This window comes from Astyanax mexicanus, chromosome 4 (genome assembly GCF_023375975.1).
Source record: "Astyanax mexicanus isolate ESR-SI-001 chromosome 4, AstMex3_surface, whole genome shotgun sequence".
Lineage (NCBI taxonomy): Eukaryota > Metazoa > Chordata > Actinopteri > Characiformes > Acestrorhamphidae > Astyanax > Astyanax mexicanus.
This window is the reverse complement of record NC_064411.1, coordinates 5,611,691-5,638,339: the sequence shown is the minus strand read 5'-3', so window position 1 is coordinate 5,638,339 and position 26,649 is coordinate 5,611,691. Positions and strand designations below refer to the sequence as shown.

The window sequence follows — 26,649 nt, the reverse complement described above, 5'->3', positions numbered from 1 at the left end:
GTTTGCTTGGAAAAGTCAACTTACTGTTCTTCGTAATCTTCTTCTTATTATTATCTTATTCTGCGCTCAAAATTTAATCACTATCTCCTCCTACAGCTTGTGACGTAGAAATACTAAATTTAGCAGTATCGTAGGACCTATAACCGATTAGGTTGCTTGTGCTTTTTAAGCGATATATCGTACGTTTTTCGTAAAAACTTCGTAAACGTGCACTTTTTTTCCCCATAGGAAATGAATAGGGGACAACTTTGAACATCCACATAGGTCACAATTTTTGAGATATGAAGACAAAAATCGGACTTTCTTTACGAAAATTTCGACGATTTGACGTTTTCGTACAATTGTCGTACGAAGTTTCCCCATAGAAATGAATGGGGGGGCCTTTCTCTCCCCTGCTCCTCCAGTACTGTGTGTGTATGGAGGAGCTGCTGTATGGAGCAGATACTGATCAAAAGTTTGGACACCCCGGCACCCCAGCCAGGGCTTAGCAACCAGTTAGCAACACCTTAGCAACCACCTGGAAAACTTTAGCAACTGCATGGCAACCACTTTAGAAATGATAGCAACTGCCTAGCAATCAAATAGCAACAGTTTAGCATCCACCTGAAAAACGTTAGCAACTGCCTAGCAACCACTGAGCAATCATATGGAGTTTGTTAGCAACTGCCTAGCACCCATGTGGAATATGTTAGCAACTGCCTAGCAACCACAATAGAAATGATAGCAACTGCCTATCAACCGATAGCAACAGCTTAGCAACCACCTGGAAAACGTTAGCAACTACCAAGCAACCACTTAGCAACCACTTTAGAAATGATAGCAACCGCCTAGCAACCAGTTAGTAATCAAAAGTTTTTAGATTTCAGCATTTAACCAAAGGTTTTTAGATTTTAGCATTTCATCTAAAGTTTTAGCATTTAACCAAACATTTTTAGATTTAAGTGTTAAAATCCTCCACATGTGTCTAGGAAGAAAAATATGGATAACATAACACATGGCTATTCTAAGTCAAAGAGCCAGCAGAGTTTAAGTAAGAAAGAGGAGAACAGGCAGTAAATAGCGGTACAAAAATCTGATTTAATTTTAGCTTCCCACCACTCCTTTGCACATACAACAAACCATGGCAGTATTTACATTATTTACATATGCTGTATAAAACAACAAAGAAAGTACCACTCTGGGAAATGTAAACTATGGACGGTGCTACAGAAAAGAACACAACAAAACATAACCATATTAAACTACCTAAAGCCAAATTAAGTACAAAAAGAATATAAAGAAAAGATACTCCCTAACTTATAACCTAAATACAAGGGGTAGCACCCGCCCTCTTACCTAGGGACCGATACAAACAACTCCTACATGATGTAAAAATGTACAGGTGCACCTATTTTACCTTTTAGCATACCCAGGTGGTACAGAGTTGTCTTTTAGCCAAAAAGAGGGATTAAGTTAACCACATCAGAGAAGTAATACAATAAAATTAGGCTACAAGAGCGCATTGGCCTTAAAGCATACCCCATGGTTCTCTCTCTCTGTCGGCCATCTTGGTTCAGGTCCTTTTGTAGTCTCCACCCACAACTCTCTCCCATGGCTCACCTAAGAGAGAGAGAGCGAGAGATAGAGAGAGAGAGATACTGCACGTAAGCATTTAACCAAAAGTTTTTGGTTTTCAGCATTTACCCAAAAGTTTTTGAATTTTACCATTTAACCAAAGGTTTTTGGACTACTTCTCAGCCAAAGTATTTGTATTCCACAATTTAGCCAAGGTTTTGGGCTTTAGAATTCAACCAAATTTGCTCCATTGCTTCATCAGTAAAACATATTTTAATTCCAATTTAGTCAAATAAACATTTTTACTGATTATAATTTTGCATAAAGGGGATTGGAAAAAGAACAGATAAAGGTAATATATAAGATGTAAACGATATAGGTAAGATTGTGATATCAAGACTTACATATTCTTATGTATTCTTAAGTATTATAAAAATGAAAGAGAAATTATGAATTTCAAGATAAAGCGCCACCTACTGTACCCACCCAGAGAGCATAGACAACTGTACTTTTAAATACTGTGCATAGTATTTTGATTGTCAGTTGCAGCCATAATTATTCTGATCAGCTCAGATATTTTGTTTTGATGCAGGAATACGAAGCCTTTTTTGTGTTGCTGCTCTCAGTTCTCTGTGTAGCCATGTGTTGGGGTTGTTGCTTTGTCTTGAGCCACATAGGTTAGGAGATGATAAGGAGATTCTGAGACTTCTGGTGGACTTTGGTAGTTCACTGGTGGTGCTTGGCAGGGTTCTCCGTGCAGTCTCTCGACTGTCCATTGTGGCTGTTGGGGTGTTGTTGTCCCTCAAACAGAAGTACAGACAAAAAATGGTTCATTTGTGATTAAAAGTAATTCCATAAATGTTGTTCTAAGACACTATAGGGTGGGCTTTAATTCATATTAGCCCCCCCCCCCCCCCCACTCCAATGCCCTTGATAGCAACAACCGCGACGTCCACCACTTGCCAGCCCTCTGCCTGGGAAACCAGGAGTTTGGTGATACATTTCACTCGGATGGGGGACTCCTTTTTGTAGGGCGTCGTCGGCCGTGAAAACATTCTGTGTAAAGAAAAGAGCACAAACATACAAAATAACATGTTTATACTGTTTAATTCATTATGTTTCACTTAATTTATTGTATTACCCATGATTTAATGCTTCATATTCAAATATTTTATTAAACTATATATTATTAAACTGTTTTTGGACTAAGTGGGGCTATTTTGCTGTTATTGTTCTGTTGTGTAACGCTTAGCACTGATTAAATATTACATAATAAAAAATAATATGAAAATAATTAAAATAGATATTTTTTTACTTAGCAGCACTTGTGTCCCCATTTTAAAGTGTCTGGGTGGAAACAACACCACGCATCTCTACCAAGCAATTAAAAAAGATATATTTTTATCTATTTTCATATTATTTAAATAGTACCAAGCGTTACATATACAGAACAATAACAGCACAATAGCCCCACAAAACCCAAAACAGTTTAATATTATGGTTTATTCTCCCAACCAATCAACAAATAAAATATTTGCATATGAACAGTTGAATCATGGGTAATACAATAAATTAGGTGAAACATAACAAATATTTTATATTTAGTCTGTTGTGCTCTTTTGTTTGCACAGAATGTTTTCACAGTCGACGACTCTCTACTAAAAGGAGTCTCCCATCCGGGTGAAATGCATCACCAAACTCCTGGTGCCCCGGGCAGAGGACCAACAGTTGGTGGACGGTGCGGTTTTTGGGATGTCAATCAGACACATTCCTAAGTGATTACTTATTGGATAGGAAATGCTGTGTGGTAATCTGAAATTCTGTGCTGAGTATTTGTTTATAAACAGTCTGACACTCTTCTGAGGTAGAAATCAGACAAAGAATAAATCTGCTCTGGGAAGTCATTGATTCTGACCCACCTGAAGATGAAGGCAGGGGAGAAAAAATAAAAAAAATTCCCGCACCGACCGCGCCGTCTGCGTCCTTAATAAAAACTTTTAAGAACCAGGGAATGGCGAATAGTTTTATACAGTGCATGTGATAATGTGGTTTACAAATCAGACATTAAAGATAATGAACATCTAGCATAAACTATTATTTATATCGTCTCATTGCTGTGTGCATCTGTAACAAAACATTTATAGGAACTATTAAAATAAAGAAATAGATTTGTGAGCCTGTACATACATAAGTGTAAATCATTCAATACAGTGTTGGACGAAGTTTATATCACACTATCGTTTGTTTTGTTACAAACAGTATAAAAGCTACTGCCTGTGGCTAAATGGTGGAATGCCAATACTTTTGGCTGATTGAGCTGTGTTCTAAAACTTTTGGTTAAATGCTAATATCCAAATACCATTGAATAAATGGTGGTGCAGCACAGATATGCCTCTTTATGGTTTAGTATATCTTCAGCCCAGCAGTGTAAACTCTTAAAAGCAGAAACAGTTATGATCATAAACCACAAGCACATGTCTTTCTGAAAAATGCCAATTATAAAAAAATACTTTCATAGGGTTTAAAAGGGCTGATGAAAACCTTTAGAAAAACACTGCAAAACACCACAAAACCAGCAGAAAAATATAAAAACCATAGAATATTTGTTTTAGCAGGAAAGGATAGTAAGCTTAATTGAATGTGTTTAAATTCAAAAGACAGGTATAAAAACAATTAAACACATTTTATTTTGAATTAGTTTAAACACAACACACACAATCAAAAATCAAAAGCACAAACACCTACAACCTCACCCCCCCAAAAAACCCTAACAGAACATGCTAAGAAATATTACAAACACAATACAAAAACTTGTCGAATTACCACATTATGGTTCATTAAAAAGTGGGCTTTCAATGTTTAAAATGACCTCCCCTTCCCTCACAACAGTTACTTTTAACGTCACCACTCCACACAGTGGCAGGAACGCTGAACTCCTCCATGGTGTCACTGAGGAGAACAGTCTCATCGCCTTTTGTGGAGATTCCCACGATCTCCATCTCCACTGTGATCTTCAGTGACTCTGGTTCCTGTAACACAGAACATGGTGATAGGAGTAAGTTTTAACAGTCTACATTCTTTTCTGGTACAACAGCACAACAATAAAGTGTTAAACTACGGCACTGTAGTTATTAGTAGTGATGGGTCAGACTCTTAGCTGGCTCGTTGAAATAAACGACATGCGCTGACTCCAGAGAGTGAGCCAATATATATATATAAATATAAATGTATAGATTAAAGTTTTACGATGATACATATAAACCACAGTAGAAGACAGCATAAAAATATACATTAAGGAAGAAAACTAATGCTAGAAATAGTGAAATACTAACAAGAGGCAACAGTGAAAGCTCCTCATAAACTCTTACAGTTTTTAGGCATTTCTTATTCTTAGCAATCTCTAAAGGATTTCAAAAGGGGAATAAACTCCAGTACGAAGATATCAAATCAAGTATTTACAATGATGATAGTAGTATTTACTCAATAAAATAATAATATTAATAATATACTTAAAATCAAGATCAGTGTATGAAAAAAAAACATATATATCACCAAGGTTCATATTTACAGAGATTTTAGTTTTCTTTAAAAAGAAAGAAGAAAAGACTTGCCAGAGTTAAGATATAATGGAACATAAAAAAAGATGATTCACGTTCTGATTGACAAAAAGAGCATTCAACATTAAAGTGCTTGATCTACCCACACCTTACACATGTGACCTCACATAAACTGTGTTTTGTAGCAACATCAGCTCCTTCTTCCACAACAGGGCAGATCATAACAGAAACCAATCAAACCCTCAAACATGAGCTCCTTTTTATGTCAATCTTTGCTAAAGTTTTCAAAAAACATCACCTGGATGCTTGTTTTTTTTTATTTGCACAATTATTTTTTATTTTGTTGAGTGACACTTTGTTGATGGTGTTCAGCGCTGTTTATTTCACTGTATAGAGTTGCACATTTGAAAATAGTATACACATTTACATTGGACCTGTTTGTTTACTTGAGATGGGCCTTTGTTTTTGTATTTCATTATTTATTTTTTATAAAAATAAAGCCATATAAATAATATATATTTTATATAATGTATGTTTCAACTCTATTAATTCATTGTACACATAATTTGGTAATAAATTGAATTAAGCAACCAAAAAATATAAGGAGCTACTTGGAAGCCGAAAGAGCCGGCTCTTCTTATACCTCTTTTCCACCAAAAAAGTGCTGGTGCCGGAGCCGGTTCCAGGGAACCTTTTAAGAACCCTCTAAGGAGTCACTCACTACGTATGTAAATGTGGTTTGATTTGTTACAAACAGCAGAGATGTAGTAATGATTCAGGACATTCAAGGCAGAAATTAAAAATGATGCAGTTCTAGCACACAGTTTTTTTTATATACATTTTTGCAGTCTCATGGCTCAGTACATCTGTAACAAAAAAAAATCTAGGAACTATTAAAATCAATAAATACTTTTTTTTTACTTTAAATACATTTATGAAGCCTATACCTATGTAAGAAGTGTAAATCATCCTTTACACACAATACATTTCTTCATTTCTGTATTGGTATTGAAGAGTAACTGTTTATTTTACCTTGAGTGTATTGACAAATATCTTTCAATTATGATTACTTATCTTAGTATCTATAATTACATAATCATTGTGTGAAACCTTGTATTTTATATGCATAACCAATACTCACATTGTATTTGATAATTTTTATTACTCACAGTGTATTTTACACGCATTTATATAGAAGATTAACCAATAATCACAATATATTCTTTACATATATAGTAAAACATTGTTTGATCAGGCATGTGACTAACACCTGCCTTATTATGACAAATTAACCCACATGATACATAACGCGTTTACTAACACATAGGGTCTATTATATGGCGGACTAACCACGCGCTACTAACACATTAACATATAATATATGGAATCCATTGTGTGACGTGTGTAGCTTATGCTTGAAGCATTTCGTTCACTGCATGTTTCTGACTAACGACCATCAATCATCAGCTAGTGCACTCTGTATGAACTAAATTGATACAAAAGAGACTTTGAGACGAACAGTGCGGCCTTTCTCTCTGTGCGTGCAAAGTTCTTCACCTACCAAAGCGGGAAGAGGACACGCGCACATAGGGAGGGCGGCACTGTCTAATTACTGGAACAATATCACACTGTCTGACTGGACCCAGTCAATTCTTAAAACAATACCACACTGTCCGGCTGGACACAATCAAGGCCAAACACTAGTGGACCGGTCAGACCTGTGAAACTTGAGTACTAACACGTGAGAATATGCATACTAACATGAGATGATTTTAGCAACGCCTCATCAGCAGGTTTCACGTCATTTTGGGTATAAACATGGAGTCAGATCAGAGGGGGGGTCAGAACTTCTACTGGGACGGCTGTTAACTGTCTTGTATGTATTGGTTCTCCTGAATTCAGTAATAAATACTTGGTTTGCTTTCAACTCCACTCCACCTGCCTACGACTCTCTATCAAACGAACACGTAGGGGAGTTGTACCCCGGACGAGAGGTGGGGGTTAACCCACCTTTCATTTTCTTTTCTACAACAGTATTAAGAACTTTATATAAGGTGTATACACCTTATATAAGGTGTATGGCTATACATATGCCTATTGGGTTCTGTCTTTTCTTCTCAAATTAATGCACTGAACTGACGCAGCTCTCTGTAATGAACGTCAGTCGGTAACAGATGCTGTAAATACTAAATGCCTCTTAAGAATATTTTTTAGTTGGAGGACCATTGCTGTCTTAGAACTCCAGGCCAATATTTAATAAAAATATATTCGTTTAAAAATTACCAAAACATTATTGGAGACAATCAGTGATTTTAAATTATTGTCCAGCCTTAAGTATTATGTATAATTCATATTCAATATATCAGTGGTGTGCAGTAAGGCCTCTAAGGCCTTCTAAGGGCTGACCAAATGTGCATGTAAATAATTACATATTTTTTTATCAGGATGTATATAATTATTGCAAGTGTAAGCATTTATTTTATAGATTAACGAAAAAAACAGCAACTAATTCAAAGCATTAGCCTGTGTTTTTCGTTGCTATAGGACTGTATGATTGACAGCGGTACTGACCATTCAAAGCTCTTTAAAATGTCTTCTGCTCACGTGTCCGCGGACCCTTCTCCTGATTTTGAGAAGGGTGTAGTAATGAGTCTATTAGAAAAGTCTTAGGACAATCTAACCAATAAGACTCATGCTTTTCACTCCAGGGGCGGGGCCATGGCTGCCTAGCCCCTTCTCTGCGCTCGGATGAAGGGGTCAGGCTACGCGCATTGATTAGTAGTAAAACGGAGAGCGCATGCTGGATTAATTAAATATTTAGCTAACTATCATGGAAATAAAACAGATATTGTGTCATATTATATTAAAAAGCCTTTTTAAAGGCTGCCCTTCAATGTGAAACTAAGTAATATGCCGTGTGACTGGTGATTTTTGTGTGTACTTAATGTTTTGGCTGCTCTGGCGTCCTGTAGAGATACAAATGAGTGATATTTGTTAAACGCCTGTACTTGTAGGAACATTAAGCATTTATTGTTGGGTCTATTGTATGCTTTTGTAGTTTGTAGCTGTATTTGTGGACTGTTTATGTGTATTAAGTTCATTGGAACTACTGGTCTGAATCTTCAGGTCTGGAACTTAAGCTGGTTCTCTGGCTCTATAGCAGTGGTCTCAATCTTATTCTATCTGGGGCCCGCTGTAGGTAGAGACTGGGTGAGGCTGGGCCGCACAGGACAAGAACACGTATTTTATTCAACACATTCTGCCATGCCAGGTGTTCTGTCGAGTGACGCTACCCATCGATACGCGCTTTCTAAAGACACTGCGCATGTGCTAACCTACATTTGTATTATTATTTCAAGTGTACTATAATAATTCTGTTTTTCTAATATTTTTTTTGTTCATTTAATAACCTGGACTGTCATTACATTGTCAAAGTGTAATGGCAATTAATAATAATAATAATAATAACAATAATAATAAAATATGATCTTAAAATAAAAAAAAAGATTATAATAAACTCTTACTACCATAACTTTACCCTGATACGGTGGTTTAGACTATCCAAACATAGTACATGAACTTCTGCTGGAAACATGCTCTAATATTGTGCTACTTTTGTGCTTTTACCTTTAAATATACACAAAAGGGTAGCACGGTTTGTCAGGGTAGCACAAGTCGACAGAACACCAGATCTCTCGTCTCGCCGTGTGGGCGTATCTTGAATCCAAATAAGGCAACAGGTGTAGTCAATTTTAAACTTTTAATGATTAAATGAACTTTACTGTGCTCTATATAAATCCTTATTTTGCCGTTTGTGTGTGTAAGGCTCGAATGTGTGTGTGTGTGTGTGAAGTCCCTGATTGGCTGAAAGCAGCGCGGCGGCTTGATTCATTTGAATAAAGAATGCGGGGTTGCGTTCAACGCAACGCAACCCAACCCAGCCGGTATGCAGTGGCTCTCTCCATTGAAGTGAATAGGATGCGATGTGCTGTTGAAGATACATCAGCAATGTTATTTTATTCTTTATTCTGTTTATTGTTTATGTAAAAACTGGGTTTGCAACATTGAATATTAATCAAGCAATCGGTTATTTACACTGGAGGAGGACCCTCATTTACTGTGCCGCTGAGCATTTACAGTTTAAAAGGGATTAAAAATATTATAAATAAAATTAGAAAAAATAGAAATAAAAACTAACATTTACTATAGACGGAAAAAAATATAAAGATAAAAAAGGAAAAATAAAAAACTTTAAAAAGATCATAAAAATTAATACATCAAAAATAAAAAATATATATCTTATGAAAAAAATTATTTGATCAATAAAAATAATAAAAATATTTAAAATGAATTCAAAAATAATTAATATAAAATAAAAATTAATTTAAAACAAAATCAAAGGCTTTCTAATAGTGCGCAGAATAATATCAGTTTCAGTTAGTTTCGGTTTCAAATAATTGAAACAGCTCACCAAAACCTCAACCTATCCTTTATATTTGACAATATTTGATTAACTTTACAGGTCCTCACTCATCTTAATTAATTTAACTAAACTGAGTTGTTATATTATTTGAAGCCTCGTGCTGAATTCAGCTCGGCGATGCGAGAGAGAGAGCGGCGCATTTTGCCTGATTTCTCTTGATTGAATATGAGTAAATATTCGAATTTAATACCATACATTTGCTACACTTTATAGGACTTTATTTATTAAAAGTTTTTTTTAATCGCAGTGCCATGCAAGCTTTCAAGCTCGTTCTGCGTGACTGCAGCATTTTAAAGCGCAGGAGAGATTTTAGTCAATTAATTAATATATACATTTAGCTAACATATAGCTTTATATTGCTGTGTATTTCAAATGTTTTTTAAGGTTTATATACTTGACATGCAGCACCAGATGACAGGGTGATGCTTTATTTTTTAGATATGAAAAAAAAAAAATTAAAAGTGGCTTTCAGATACATAATAGCAAAGTGAAATGTGACATAAATGACATAAATAAAGTTATGTCCAGTTCAAAGTTCTTTTCTCTTTTAATTTTTCATTTCAAAAACTCCAGCTATTGAGTAAGAATAAGCATCTGTTAAAATTCTGGACAGCAGAATGCCTGTGTCTGCTCTATTAAGCTTAGTCTGTGTACTAAGCATAAATATAAATCCTTATAACTGTTTGATCCAGGTGTTAAACTGTTGTATTAATACCATTTTAACGTTTTTTCGTTTCTATGTTTTGAAATTCGTTAGATTATATTTTTGTCAACATTTTGGGTTAATTTTCGTTATTTTTCTAATAATAATAGAAATTATATAATTAATTTATATATATAATTAATTTATGCACTCATTAATATGCCATACCACATGTCTGTCTTTGTTAAAGAGCATAATATAAAGTATTTCAGCATGAAAGCACGTATTTGTAATGTGTCACAGCGTCCTGAATCATTACTACATCTCTGCTGTTTGTAACAACACGTCTCGCAATTGGCCCGCGGGCCGCGAGTGTGAGACCCAGGGGCGCAGATGGACATTTTGAACTGGGGGGGACCAATCTGTAAAATTATATATATATATATATATATATATATATATATATATATATATATATATATATATATATATATATATGCTGCAATAAATAACAGCTTTAAAATGCTTTAAAATGCTGCAGTCACGCAGAACGAGCTTGAAAGCTTGCATGGCACTGCGATTAAAAAAAACTTTTAATAAATAAAGTCCTATAAAGTGTAGCAAATGTATGGTATTAAATTCGTCTCGCAATTGGCCCGCGGGCCGCGAGTGTGAGACCCAGGGGCGCAGATGGACATTTTGAACTGGGGGGGACCAATCTGTAAAATTATATATATATATATATATATATATATATATATATATATATATATATATATATATATATATATATATATGCTGCAATAAACTTTAGAATAATCACTTTTCTGATCAACACTAGCCATACTGAAACTGTTATTGGTCTGGTATGTCAATATGTCCCCAGTGCCATCTGCGCGCATTCTTACACCATGATGCCAAATCACTGACATCCTACTATTCCATATCACATTGTTTGGTTTTTGAAAAAACGCTGTCATTGTTTTTTGTTTCTTCATTGCTACAGCCTAGGCAAGACCAGGAAGACAATGTTAACATTTTACATCTTATGATTTCAGTTAACAGCGACTGCTTACTAAAATAACATCATAATAACATCATACATAAAATCAATGGAGAGAGCCGCTGCATGCCTCGGTGCATGCCGGGTTGCGTTGCGTTTAACGCAGCTCCGCCCTCCGGCTCAACTTTATTCAAATAAATCCGGCCACCGCACTGTGTCCAGTCCAGCCAATCAGGGAAAAGCAGGCTGCGTCCAGCCAATGAGGGAAGAGCAGGCTGCGTCTTCACACACACACAAGCCTCTTACACACACACACACACAGAACAGGATGTGGATTTATAGAGCTATAGGTTACAGTGAGGTTGGTAAAAAAATAAAAATATTAAACTTATGACTGTCTACTTCTGTTGCTTCATTTTAATTCAAAAACGAGCAAGGAGATCCAGCGTTGAAAAAAAGTGCCAGTGGACACGTACCGTAAGGAGCTGGTAACTGCCTGTGTCTGTAGTCTACAGGCAGTTACCAGCTCCTTAGAACCCCGGACTTGAGAAGGTGCGTTAAATTTACATTGGAACTGGAACACGGAGCTCCGAACAATGTAACCTCTGAACTGAACGCTTCCTAGTTTAAAAACGAGGGCATTGTGGAACACAGAATTCCACAAACGTACTGTTAATTAAATTAAAACCCCAACGTTTATGCTTGTAGATGGTAGATTTCGGATGAGGTCACTATAATCATCTGCGCCCATGGTGAGACCCCTGCTCTGTAGTGTTTATGCGTCTCATTTTGACCCTGTGGCTATAAAGACTTCCTAAAATCAAACTTGGGTAAAGGGAGGAACTAGAAGAGTTTGTGATACAGAGAGGAAAAAAGGAGGAAAAAAAATGGAGCAAGCCAGAGCTCAGGGTAAAAACTGGCATAAATTTATTTTTATGCAAACTAAGATCCAAAACTGAGTGACTGTAGACAGGTGTTTCAGTTTCATTGTCCAACCCAGGTATGTCCCAAATGTGTCTATAAACTGGGTATAGGATATATATGATATCTCTATAAATTTTATAAAACATATTTTCTTTTTTTTTGTTTTCAGCTCAGAAAGTCCTTTTGTAACGTTTGTAATAATACTTTTTATTATTTTAAGTAATGTCTTTTTTTCCACAGATCTTTCAGACACATCCCATGTAAAAATGTCCCCAGAACTCGTCAAGCTAGTCATACGGTTAGCTTATTAGAATAGGCAGCAGTGACTTCATTTAACTCACAATAGAAAAAAGGGCAATTCTGTTTATATTCTTTTTCCTAAAGTTCATATTAATACTTGTAAAGGGTTAAGCATTTAGTGGGTGTTAACATATGAACAGCTAAGGCATGAGGGATTGTGGTAGCTGCCTACCGTTTCATACACAGCCAGTCTATCTCTGCTCTCTCCTACTGGTATGCAGATTAGCTAAGTGTCAAACGGTCAGGTTGTTACCGTCATTAATGATAACGGTGATATCTCAAAACTGCGATTCGGCGATAATCAATATATTGCAAAACTATCCTCCACACTTCACAGCGACTGAGCTACTGAGAAAAAAAACACTTCTATGTAAGTAAATAGCAGGAGTTATGGATTTATTGGTGTCAGTTTCACACAAGTTAAATACCAATGTTCTCAAAATACTGAGTATCTCAACATAATGTGTATCCAATAAATTTCGTTCCACTTCACGATTGAAAGATTATTGATCTACTGTTCGAATTATGATGTATCTGGCATGATACGTCATAAAGAAGAAAAGGAGATCCAGTCCAAAATTGTAGTTCCGTCAGATTTTATTCAAATTTATTCAAATTCAAATTGCTTCTGAGCAAAACAGTTTTTTTTGGATACATCAAAAATTGAGTAAAAAGATTATTGAAAAATGAATTGAAATAAAAAGGTGAAAATAAGAGGAAAACCCCAAAGGTGAGAAAAGTTGGGGTTTCTAGAGTTCTCGGCTGTGTGAACAGGACCTGTGGCTCTGTAGTCCCTCTCGGGAGAAGCTCTCCCGCCCAACTCTACTCTTCTTCCTAGACAGAGAGTCTAATAAAAACAGGCATTCGCCTGGCCTCAGTCTAATAGTGTGTGAGGAGGCTCCTCACACCCCCCGGATCCTGATACTGATAAGCAGTTATTCATCCTATACGTCAGCCGAGAACTCGGTCACCCCAACCTTATCAGACTATAGATTACATGTACAGAAACTCATGGTTCCGCTGGAAAAAATCAATCATGCTAAGTTGCAAGAAAAACGGCCTTGCTTTGAGCACAAGGACACAATATACATACATTCTAAGTCACAATGTGAATCATCATGAATCGTGCTAAATGCTTGAATAACATACTGATTAAGTGAAATGCTGATTTAGTTACACACAGATTAACCCTTTAATCAATGAACAATGAACATAGTAAGGCAAAACTCCTCCGTATTCTTACACACTTGTTAATTCTTCACAAAAAACAAACAAAAAAATCATATATTTATGTTTGAAGCCCAAACTGTGGCAAAAGTTTGAGAAGTTCAAGGGGGGGCCGAATACTTTTGCAAGGCACTGTATATAGTGGTTGCTTGAATGTATGTTTGGCTGTGTACAAAAGCTTTTGGCTAAATGCTTAAGTTGAAAGAATAGATAAGATTGCAGATCTTGCAATATAAAAGCCTTTTATTGAATCACATAGATATGAATATGAGTAAATACATAAGGTGATGTAAAACAACGATAATAGCTGGTACTGGATAAAACAATCAATAAAGTAAATGGATTAGATATTTTTAGTACCTTTAGAGATATAAAAAAAAAAACCTTTAGCAAAACGATACCAAATAAGGAAAAGATAACAGAGTATATAACTTTAGCAACACAACACAACCAAATATCCCTGTAGATTAACTTGCAGATTTTTAATCAGACTGACTGAACCATAGACCAATGAGAAAACCAGTAGAGCAGGGGTGTCAAACTCATTTTGGCCGAGGGCCACATTGGCATATTGGCTGTCCACTGAGGGCCAGATGTAACTTATAAATGTAATCAAATGTAATCAAATGTAATATAAAATGAATGTAATTACTCCTTAATGTTAAATAACTCTCAATATACTATTTATTCAATCAAATATTACAGTTGCATGGAAAAAAATGTTTGCTTTTTGCTCTATTAACATAAATCCTTTTAATTTGTCATGTTATGAAATCCAAAAACTCCATCAATCAAGAACCAAACTAGTCAAGTGAATAGAAATGACATAAAATACTAGTTACATTAACTTTGATCAAAACGTTTGATACTGAAATAAGGCTTAATAAATATAAAATTAAAAATTGTGAACTGTTAAGAACATGTGATAGATTTAGCATTTCCTCAGATTTAGCAGTTCCTCATACAACCACTAGTCGGAGCTGCAGCAGCAGCAGCACAAGCCCGCAGTCTTTACTCAGTCAGAGCTACAGCCCAGCCACGGGCTACAGGGCTCAGCTGAGGCAGTCTGGAGCGTTTTTAAAATTTTTAAGTTCTTCCGTGTATGAAATAAAATAACCCCACTAAACAGATAATACAGCTCTCTACAGTTCATCTTTCAGCCCAAGCAGCTAACAGCAGCAGTTTAAAGCAGCGTCACGGAGTCACTGCTGGGATTACATTATAAACAGGTCAGTTAGCGCGCTGCTAACCTCAGGATGTTTATAACTACGGAGTTTAGAACACACCACGGCTGCAAGGTTAGACTGTTGAAGGCTACTGAAGACTATTAAAGGCTATTGGAGGTTATTGAAAGGGTTATTGGGGTCAGAAATCAGTAAAGGCTGGTTAGATAAGTTATTCACGTCCTCGTCCTTTGCTGTGGTGAAACTGCGACTAGCGCTGTCCCAGTGATGTTTATTAACGTCATTAAAACAGATTTTGTCAGCTATTGTCTTATAAATATTTACACAGAACTTATATCTCTCCTAACAAGCGTTTATTTTGGTCAGTAACACTCTTCGTAACACAAAAGGCATACCGGTCTTTCCCCTTGAAGCACAGCCGTCCGGCTGCATCAGCTTCTCTTTTTTCTGGACATTATGTATGTCTCAATTCCACCCGCGAAGTTACGCCTTCACTCCGGCAGGGTTTCCACATCAATGACTACACTGCCGTGAAGTGGCAGTAAACCGTAACTTCGCGGGTAATACAATCGACAAGCATTGTGGGAAATGTAGTTTTTGGTCAAAGAACGCTTCTGACCTATTTATTATAGACACTAAGATCTTACAAGCTCTCGCTTGGATGTGGCCACATTTGGCCCGCGGGCCTTGTGTTTGACACGTGCAGTAGAGGGAATCAAGGATCCTGCAGTCTTACTGCTGCATAGCCTGCTGAGTGTTGCTTTCAGTATGGAAACTAAAGCTAGACCGTTTTTTTTTTTTTTAACTCTGAAAAGGGTTTTGTTGGCCTTTTGTTGCAAGCTAAGAATATTCTCTACTCCTAAGAATACTCTACTCCTTTAAACTACGACATCTAAATTTTAAAAGACTAAGTAATGCTAATCTAACATCTGGAGCAAACACTGGCAGTGCCCTCGCTCCAACTACAAACTACAAACGTGGAGTGGAGGAAAAAATAAAGAAAGTTTTTATATGTAAACAATTGAGAATGTGTTAAGGCTGTAAATGACATAAGTTGACCAAATGATCATTTCCTACTTATGGCAAAGCATATTCAATTTTTAAACCTAAAAATGTCCCAGAATTATAAAATCCTCACTTTTGTTTATTATTAGTTCTAAAGCTAATGCTGAGATTTAATATACGATTTTACTCTGAGCTAGCATCATCGCTTTACTATTTATTCAGCATATCACTGAAAAAATTGTAAAAATGTATGTTCCTAGTTTATGCTGTTAGTGGTACCATTTATGATTCTGTGTGTAAAAACTTCTTAAAACACAACACTAAGTGTTGAAGAGCTCTGCAGGCATTAACTAATGTAGGTATACAAACATACATAAAAACACAGCATGAAATTCAGTAAACATCATCTGGATAAGATTCATTTTTCTGAACCTGTAAAAAGCCATTTTTAAATGAAGTTCTTGTAACAGAGTGAAGATTTTGTGCATGATGAGGTGTTTTTGGCTGTCTGAAAGATTTAAGGTTTGCATTTTTTATGGCAGAGGAACAGATTTGGGATACTTTTCTATCTTTTGTGAATGCACTGATGTAATATAAGTTCACTCTGTAAAGTAAAACTCTTCCCACAGTCTGAACAGTGATATGGTTTCTCTCCTGTGTGAATGCGCTGATGCAGTTTGAGATGACTCTGTGTAGTAAAACACTTATCACAGTCTGAGCAGTGATACGGTTTCTCTCCTGTGTGAATGCGCTGGTGTATTTTGAGATCACTCTGTCTAGTAAAACTCTTCCCACAGTCTGAGCAGTGATACGGTTTCTCTCCTGTGTGAATGCGCTGATGCAGTTTGAGATTACTCTGTTGAGTAAAACTCTTCCCACAGTCTGAGCAGTGATACGGTTTCTCTCCTGTGTGAATGCGCTGATGCAGTTTGAGACTACTCTGTTTAGTAAAACTCTTTCCACAGTCTGAACAGTGATACGGTTTCTCTCCTGTGTGAATGCGCTGGTGCAGTTTGAGAGTACTCTGTCCAGTAAAACTCTTCCCACAGTCTGAGCAGTGATACGGTTTCTCTCCTGTGTGAATGCGCTGGTGTATTTTGAGACTACTCTGTTCAGTAAAACTCTTCCCACAATCGGAGCAGTAATACGGTTTCTCTCCTGTGTGAATGCGCTGGTGATTTTTGAGAGCACTCTGTTGATTAAAACTCTTCCCACAGTCTGAGCAGTGATACGGTTTCTCTCCTGTGTGAATGCGCTGGTGTTTTTTGAGAGTACTCTGATGAGTAAAACTCTTCCCACAGTCTGAGCAGTGATACGGTTTCTCTCCTGTGTGAATGCGCTGGTGCAGTTTGAGATGACTCTGTTGATTAAAACTCTTCCCACAGTCTGAGCAGTGATACGGTTTCTCTCCTGTGTGAATGCGCTGGTGTTTTTTGAGATCACTCTGTTGATTAAAACTCTTCCCACAGTCTGTGCAGTAATACGGTTTGTCTCCTGTGTGAATGCGCTGGTGTTTTTTGAGATCACTCTGTTTAGTAAAACTCTTGACAGAGTGCTGATGTTTCTCCATGTCGGGACTTGGCTCCATCTGTCTGTGAAATGTAGCAAACAATTTCTGCGTTTTCAGGAGATTCTTCTGGATGGCTTGTGCTTCACCTCTTTCAGCAGTTTAACACTGTTCTTTATTAAATATCCTGGTTGTTTATTCTGGAAAAACAAAGAAAACATTTTTTGTGTATTAAAATAAAAGCAGGTCAAGTAACCAAAAAGAACTACCTACATTAGTTACACTATATGGAGAAAAATACTGGGACACCTTCATACTACAATAAAGGCTTCAGTACTTTTATCCCATTATAAATTCACAGACATTTTAATATGTAGTTGTATCTTGACTGTCAGCAGGCTGCAGCTGCAAAATGTATGTAGCAGAAACACTGCTGCTGTCCTGAGCACTGAATACAGTGTTATACTACTACTTTAGTAGTATCACACTTTACACTATAATCCATACTACTAAAACTTGAAGCTCGGCTGCGCTCCGGTCCACACCTAGAACCTCCCGCTATGAAGCCGAGCGGAGCGCAGTGCGGCCGAACCGAGTTCCTCGATTAGGCTCGGCCCTGATGCAGAATTTTAGATTTTAGATGCAGAATGAGCACACCTGATGCTTCCACAAGTGATTAAACAGGAGAGATAGTTGAGGGAGGCAGGTCTAATTCAGTGGTTCGGCTTTCAAAGGTCTGATAAACTTCAGCTTGCTCCCAATTGTGCCGGAAAGTGGAGTTGACTAGCAACGGTAATGCATCTAATCTGTTCCACCACCTCAAGCAGTTTCACTACACACAATATCTTCCTTATTCTGGCTGAAGCACTTATGTAGTTTATGTTGTATGTAAGTTATTTATAGTTGATATAGGTTTGTTTATTTGACGGTGATATCGTGTTCCTTTTATATAAATGAAGGCTTTCTGCATTCTTTATCCTGGATGAGGCACTTTTGTTTTGACCTGTTAAATATGTTTACAAAAGGATAAGAAGCTCTGCCTCTGTTGTAATGTAAAGTTATTTATATTGGTAAAATGTAAATAGGTTATTGGTTTGTGTTTGACAGAGATGTCATGTTTTTATATTGCTACATGTAAATAAAGGTGAGCATTAATTCATTCTGACCATTTTTTTATTTCTAAAGTATTATACAGTTTTTTATGAGAGGAGGCTTTAAAGACAGTAATAGGTACAGATTTCCATTGCAGGGATTCCTAACAGTTTTTCTGAGGCCTTCCAAATATTTATATCGATATCGAAATTATATTGTATCGACCGAAATTAAGGAATGTATCGTGATATAAATTTTGGCCATATCGTCCAGCACTAGCTGTAAATATGTCATACTGCTCTAACAAAGTGTATCTCATTTTATCTTATAAATATCTTTGTAATTTTCTGACTTGCAGTATATCTCTACCCCTCACCTTTTAGAATCAAATATTTAGTTTTTTAATACAATAATTTCAGTGACCGGAAGCAGAAAAAGCCTGTATTAAATGTATATGCTTGATGAAGAGTCTCGACCTACCCCTTCCTGTTTTTATGTTCTAGAAATTAGATAATATTACTTTTTTATTCAGGTGTAGGACCATTTATGGGATAATTTATCTGCATACAATCACAGCTCCAGAAATGACATTAATCTGTTTTAATAAGGCAGTATGCCATAAATATCGTAAGAAATAATGTTGCCAATATTTTTGAATATCATGAACTATATTACCCTGAAATATGGAGCCATATCACCCACCCCTAATTATCACATTCAGGGTAGTACTTTCTTGCTGTTTTAAGCAAAAGAAAAATTCACACTGTTTTCATTTCCTATTATATATCTTCTAGAGACATTTTATATATGTATATGTCCAGTATAATTTATTTTACTTTAATCCTGCATATATGGAGTGCATTATTACCCAGCAAAAAGCTACACATCGGCCCTTCGTGGGCTAAGTGCGGGCACTGTGGGCAGGGGCTAGCCCATTAAAATTCCAAACAGGCCCAACATGGGTTTTCTGTGGGCAGCCTGTTCATTGGCTGGCCCACTCAAACCCTATAAAAGGCCGCTGTGGGCTAGCCTGAACTGATCCAGTGCATTAATGCCCCTGTAGGCCCAGTGTGGGAATTATTTGGACAGCCAACACTTTGATGCGCCCACACAAATCCCAGGCAGGCCCACTGTGGGTCAGCCCACATTCAGCCTGCACCATTTCACACCCTGAAGGGCCAGTGTGGGATATATGTGGGCAAAGCACAGTTTAGCATGCCCACACAATTCCCATGCAGAGCCAGTGTGGTCAGCCCAAATTCAGCCTGCACCATTTCATACCCGGTATGGGTTATATGTCGGCAACCTGCACTTTGGCATGTGCACACAAATCTCATGCAGGGCCACTGTGGGTCAGCCCTAATTCAGCCTGCACCATTTACACACTGTAGGCATTGTGGGTTATATGTGGGCAGCACGCACACATATGTGAGCATGCCCACACAAATCCTATGCTAGGTTACTCTGGCTCAGCCCAAATTTACCATACAATATTTTACAATCTGAAAGTTTGTGTCATAACAAGTTCATATGAAGGGTATCTGAATATTTTTTATTGTTTTTGTCTGTGAGAGCTAGGTAGATTAGCTAGCTTAGTGGATAGGAGCAACACTGTGTGAAATGTAGTATCAGCTCTGAAAGATTTTCTAAACCAAAAGTGGAGAAAAATCAAGGTACCACAGCAGAGTTGTGCAGAGACCTTTGGAGGGACACACACACACACACACACATAGAAACATCTCATATTTTTCAAGACATATACTGTATAGCTATACATTTTTATTTATAAAAATATTTTTATTTAATATTTTGGATAGCTACGAATTTGCTTCATGGTGCTGATTCATAATCTCACCTTTATTATTGGTTGTGCTGATAATAAATAAATAAAAATATTAAATTATAAATGTTTTTGTGCTTGACTATACACTTTGTGTAGGCCAGCAAGGTTATAAAAGTTACATATTTTTTTTATTTTTGCATGTGATATTTAATTGTGAGGATCATGTAACCAACGAATCCACCCCCTCCCCTCCCCCCTCCCTGCACGTGCCTTTACCACAGAGCAACGATCAAGCTTAAAGGCAAAGTCAGTGAGTGACTTTGGTCTGTCAAAGTGACTGAAAGGTAAGTTATAATTTCTGTTCTACTGTCCGCTTTTCTATTTTTTGCTAAGATACGCTAATGTGGTGCTAATGCAGTTACCACTCTCAGTTTATTGTAGCATTATAAGGGTAGCTATGTTGAAGTTAGCATTGTGCTAAAAAAAAGTTAGCATTGTGCTAAGTTAGAATGAGAATTTACCTCACATTTAAATAACAAGAGGGGCTCCCAAGTTGACAGCTTATCTCGGCTCTTGGAGAAAGACTGCTGTTAAGTAAGTTAACTTTATATCCAAGTATGTCAACAATAACCAGCTAAGGGAACAATGGCTTGCTAAGGGAAATATTAAGGGAAATGGAAAATGGAAAGATATCCACTTAAGCTAAGGGAAAGATAGCCAGTTAAGCTAAGGGAAAGATATCCAACTAAGCTAACGGAAATATAGCCAGTTAAGCTAATGGAAAGCTAGCCAGTTAAGCTAAGGGAAAGATATCCAGCTAAGCTAAGGGAAAGATAGCCAGTTAAGCTAAGGGAAAGATAGCCAGTTTAGCTAAGGGAAAGATAGCCACTTAAGCTAAGGGAAAGATAGCCACTTAAGCTAAGGGAAAGATAGCCACTTAAGCTAAGGGAAAGATAGCCAGTTAAGCTAAGGGAAAGATAGCCAGTTAAGCTAAGGGAAAGATAGCCAGTTAAGCTAAGGGAAAGATAGCCAGTTAAGCTAAGGGAAAGATAGCCAGTTAAGCTAAGGGAAAGATAGCCAGTTAAGCTAAGGGAAAGAGATCCAGCTAAGCTAAGGGAAAGATAGCCAGTTAAGCTAAGGGAAAGATAGCCAGTTAAGCTAAGGGAAAGATAGCCAGTTAAGCTAAGGGAAAGATATCCAGCTAAGCTAAGGGAAAGATAGCCAGTTAAGCTAATGGAAAGCTAGCCAGTTAAGCTAAGGGAAAGATAGCCAGTTAAGCTAATGGAAAGCTAGCCAGTTAAGCTAAGGGAAAGATATTCAGTTAAGCTAAGGGAAAGATAGCCAGTTAAGTTAAGGGAAAGATAGCCAGTTAAGCTAAGGGAAAGATAGCCAGTTAAGCTAAGGGAAAGCTAGCCAGTTAAGCTAAGGGAAAGCTAGCCAGTTAAGCTAAGGGAAAGATAGCCAGCTAAGCTAACGGAAATATAGCCAGCTAAGCTAAGGGAAAGATATCCAACTAAGCTAACGGAAATATAGCCAGTTAAGCTAATGGAAAGCTAGCCAGTTAAGCTAATGGAAAGCTAGCCAGTTAAGCTAAGGGAAAGATATTCAGTTAAGCAAATGCAAAGATAGCCAGTTAAGCTAAGGGAAAGATATCATTTTAAAAAGTTTTGGTATTTTTGTGAACCTGATATCCTGATATCGGCCACCTCACATGTTTATAGAATGTAACTACCAGTCACACACAGTGACTGTAAAGGCTGTTTATGTTTCACCATGAATAGCCTGAAGAAATTCAAATTCAAATAACTATCACTATATAAGAATCACTGTAATCAAATACAGTCTGCAAATTTCTCTAAAATTAAGCATTGTACATGAAAAGACACTAACAGATGTAGTATTTACCTGACTGCATTCTCATATCTCTATATTATTATTTTAAGAGGCCGTGAGAAGATCAATCATGCCACCACCAAAGGATGCAGAGATCGAGCAGGTTGCAAAGGTTTGGCTTTGGAATGCACGGGACCGTTCAGGTGGACGGAAGCATCGTCTCATGCAGTCTCTTCAAAAAAATAGTTAATTTATGATCTATTCTATATTAATGCATAAACAATGTTCATTTTTGATATTATGATGAACTATATCTGTTCTATTTATGTAAAGTACATCTATTTTCTCCTTCATTATTATTGCTGTGAGATAAAAACCTTAATGCAAAAACTAATGTTATATTCAATTAGAATTTTTTTTTACTGGTTTGATTGGGATGACATTTTGGTTCCAAGTCTACAAGCAAGAGGAATAAAATTAATAATAGAGATCAGGGGTGGGTTTCCTGAAAGCTTCGTTACGCTAAGAACTTCGTTAACTCGTACTTAAGATTGATCGTTAATTAAAGAGTGTTTCCCAAACCCGTGCGTAACTAAAGTACTACGTAAACTCGCTCGCAGATTAACGAGTGACCTCACCCAGTCGATATTCTTAAGAGGTTCTTTAAGGGATCTCTACTTGCAGTTCAGCACCTTAAACACCAGGGACCGCCAATTTTGAGGGAGAAAAATTATAATTTCCCTGCTTGAAACAATTATATTATGTTACTATTAATTATAATCAATTATATTATATATATAATTATTATTATAATAATTAATATTATTATATTATATTATATTATATTATATTATATTACATTATATTACATTATATTAGATTAGATTATTTCCCGTGTCTGCGGGTGCTCCGGTTTCCTCCCACAGTCCAAAGTTCAGGCTAATTGGATGTCGGATAAAAACTCTATTATATGACAAACTAACCCACATGATACATAAGGCATTTACTAACACATAGGATCTATTGTATGGCGGACTAACCACGTGTTATTGACATATTAGCATATAACATATGAAATCTATTGTGTGACTTGTTTAGCTCACGCTTAAGGCATTTTGGTCACTGCATGATCCTAACTAACGGCCATCAATCATCGACTGGTACACTCTGTATGAACTAAATTGACACAGAGGAGGCTCTTAGACCAAAGCGGCCTTCTCTGTGTGTGGGTGCCTCCCTAAACCTGCAGCTCTTCAAAGCGGGGAGTGACGCACACGCACACAGATAATGCAACAATGTTCAGTTCTGGCTGGACACAGTCATGGTCAGACACTAGTGGTCCGGTCAGACACGTGAAACGGATTACTAACACGTGAAATTATGCATACTGTGGGGGAAAATCAACATTTATTCCATGTATTCCTGATTTACTTCATGTATTCATAATCAATTACACTGATTATTCCTGTTAATCATTCAATCAGTATTATTACTCCCTGTAACAGAGTTACACTATATTCTTGTATTTTATCATTGAGTGTTATGTGAACTTGTATTCTCTGCTCCTGTGACAAGGCTCAGACTTGAGGGGCAAAAGGAAAGAAAGTCGAGGGTTGCCTGGAAACAAGCTTGTCATAGCAAATGGAGTTTTCTGATTTATGAATTATTCTCTCCTAAAAAGCTTATCATCTGTTATACGTGCGGTTTCTGTTCCTCTTTTTGAGAGAACAAGACGTCCAGTGTTTTTTCAGCATCTTTTCTCTGGTTTGGTCCATATATGGTAGTGATTGGTTCCAAAAACAAGTCATGGGGACATTACCTCATGTATGCACGGGACCGTATAAAAATGCCCGGTCGACACAGAAAAGGGGGCTCCGATTTTTCCTGACTACTTTCATCTACATTGCCTTGCTTGCTGTATTTTTCTTTTGCAACCTCAAAATAAAAGACTTCTCTTTTGGCATCCCGGGTCTTTTGTTTTGTCATTTGTCGATTTCCATGACAATACTAACATGAGATGATTTTAGCAATGCCTCATCAGCAGGTTTCACGTCATTTGGGGTATAAACATGGAGTCAGATCAGAGGGGGGTCAGAACTTATGCTGGGACGGCTGTTAAATGTCTTGTGTGCATGGTTCTCCTGAGCTCAGTAATAAATACTTGGTTTGCTTTCAACTTCACTCCACCTGTCTACGACTCTCTCTATCAAACGAACACGTAGGGGAGTTGTACCCCGGATGAGGGGTGGGTGTGGACCCATCTTTCATTTTCTTTTTTACAACAAAAGTATCTAACAATTATAAATTATTATTTTGCTAAAAAATAATAATTTATAAATGTTTAATACTTTTTAGAATAAAAATGTATACTGTTGTTTATACATTCCAGACTCTGTTGAGTGACTGAGATTCAGAGCAGATTCTGAAGTGAGTTTTTTCTCTATAGAGATTCTCTGATTGCTGCTTGCTCCTGTACAACTCCAACAAATAGCACTTACTAATTACTATGGAAAGATCAGTGTCATCGTTAGAGCCCCAGTTGTGACATTGATTCCAGTAGACACTTTTTAAAAAATCTAAATTTCATTTAAAATATTATGGTTACATTTTCTTTGCATTTACCTTCTTGATGTTCTGCAGATTCTTGAAAAGGAGATCGTACTGCAGCAGATCTTGTTTGTTGCTCACCTTGTCTAAAGTCTTACTATTTATGTATTCTGAAAGCTTTCCATAAATTGAGGTCATTCACAGCTCCTCCCTGTAAAATCTCTCTCTGACATCACAATGGACCATCCTGATTTCTGTATAGAAGGGTACTTCACACTTGTAAAAGCATCTGAAACTTCATATGCAAATATCAGTTTTAAATGAATTAATTGAGTTTATTTGTTGATAGAATGTTAAAAAAAAGGTTTACCATCAACAGTGAGGACAAGGCCATCTGGTACAACTTTAGCATTTATTACATAAAATGTTAAAAAGGTTGTACCAATTTGGTGTACATTTTTGGTGTTAACTTACATGGTAAATTTTGTCAGTATAAAAATTGTTTGAATATCTAAGGTGACCATCACAAAGTGAAGCATTGATTATTTAATACAAGAAGTGCTTCTCTTTGGGTAGTTAAAATTGTAGTATTGATCAATTAAGTGAAAGCTCATCTTATTCGGTTCATTTTCAGTAATTAAAGTTTATTATTCAATTTTAAATTAAATATGAACTACATGAATTCATTATATTATATACCAATAGTACTATGATATTAAGAATTATTTGTTAACATAGGGTTTCTTGGTGTAAAGCACTCTTACATATTGAAAGAATCCTGAAGATTTCTTAGTTCTAATGGGTCTAAAGTCCTCAGACACATTCTCATGTATGTCTCTGTTATGGTGAAAGAGATGTGAGAAAACCTTTTCTTAGACAGCATTTTCAGTAGAGAGAGAGAGAGCAGAAAGAGAGAGAGACAGAACACATAGAGAACTGGCTTAGAAGCTGCTGTGAAACATTTCTCTGCATAACCACTATGTTGTGTGAACTATCAATGTTTGTAGGAACAATATATTCCTCCACAGAATGAGAAATATCAAGTTCTCATGAGAATTATGTTTTCCCCGCCCCCCTGTCCTGTGAACTGTCAGTGGTTTTTGCACTAATACAGTTATAATTATGTTATTTTAGGGATCTTAAGTTGTTGAAGATTATAAAATTACATGTCATATTGACCTTTACATTATTCAACACAAACGTGTAAAATTCTGATTTTTTTTATATGTTTTACAAAGCTAAAACAGCCTGGGGTCAAATTGACCTCAAACAAAACTGATGTATACAAAATGTGTACAGGACTCAAACAATCCCTTCTCTTTGGGGTAGTCAAAATCATACTATTGATCAATTGAAAGCTCACCTTATTCGGTTCATTTTCAGTAATCAGAATTTATTATTTAATTTTAAATTAAATATGGACTACATGATTTTGTTATATTATATACCAAACATAACTAATCAAATTAATTAATTAATTGATAATTTGTTTTTTTACTTGTAATTTTTTGGTGTAAAGCACTCTTACATATTTAAAAAATCCTGAAGATTTCTCATTTTTTAATGGATCTTTGTATCGAAGAAAGTGTTGAAAAGAAATGTCACAATTGTTAACAATTGTAAAAATAGAGCTGATCTTTGAGTAAAATTTGGTAAGTGTTATTTGTTGGGGTAGTTTTTTAGTGACTCAAGCAACCAGGGGTGTTTGTCTCATATTTCTACACAAAACCAGATACCAGATATAATCTGGCCAAAGTATTCTCCAACACCAGTAACTTCTTCCTTTAATATGTACAAAAAATAGTGTAAAAATTGGCTAATATTTTGTAGCAGAATGAGAATGCTTGCTGAACTCATTTTGGAAAAGTCAAAAATGATTTTATCATCCTATTAACAAATAAACTATTGAACAAATCCTTTTTATTTTATAACTGTTAGTTTTAAACTGATATTTTCATATGAAGTTTAAAATGCTTTTACAAGTGTGAAGTACCCTTCTATACAGAA

At 36.4% G+C, this 26,649-nt stretch overlaps 4 protein-coding genes across 5 annotated transcripts in view; 2 read left to right on the top strand and 2 right to left on the bottom strand.

Moving 5' to 3' along the window:
- The window catches only part of LOC125801463 (zinc finger protein 239-like), a 430,185-nt gene that overhangs the window by 19,483 nt on the left and 384,053 nt on the right, over positions 1-26,649 (bottom strand). The window lies entirely within an intron of this gene.
- The window catches only part of LOC125801349 (zinc finger protein 239-like), a 156,348-nt gene that overhangs the window by 9,269 nt on the left and 120,430 nt on the right, over positions 1-26,649 (top strand). The gene's annotated exons all lie outside the window — the stretch shown is intronic.
- Positions 1-26,649, top strand: part of LOC125801455 (zinc finger protein 239-like) — a 331,934-nt gene that overhangs the window by 225,358 nt on the left and 79,927 nt on the right. The window lies entirely within an intron of this gene.
- Positions 12,840-26,649, bottom strand: part of LOC125801655 (zinc finger protein 501-like) — a 30,767-nt gene continuing 16,957 nt past the window's right edge. The window contains exon 3 of the mRNA XM_049478438.1: positions 12,840-17,549. Coding sequence (XP_049334395.1) covers positions 16,446-17,549 — 1,104 coding nt within the window. The 3' untranslated portion in view covers positions 12,840-16,445. The remainder of the gene's footprint in view (positions 17,550-26,649) is intronic.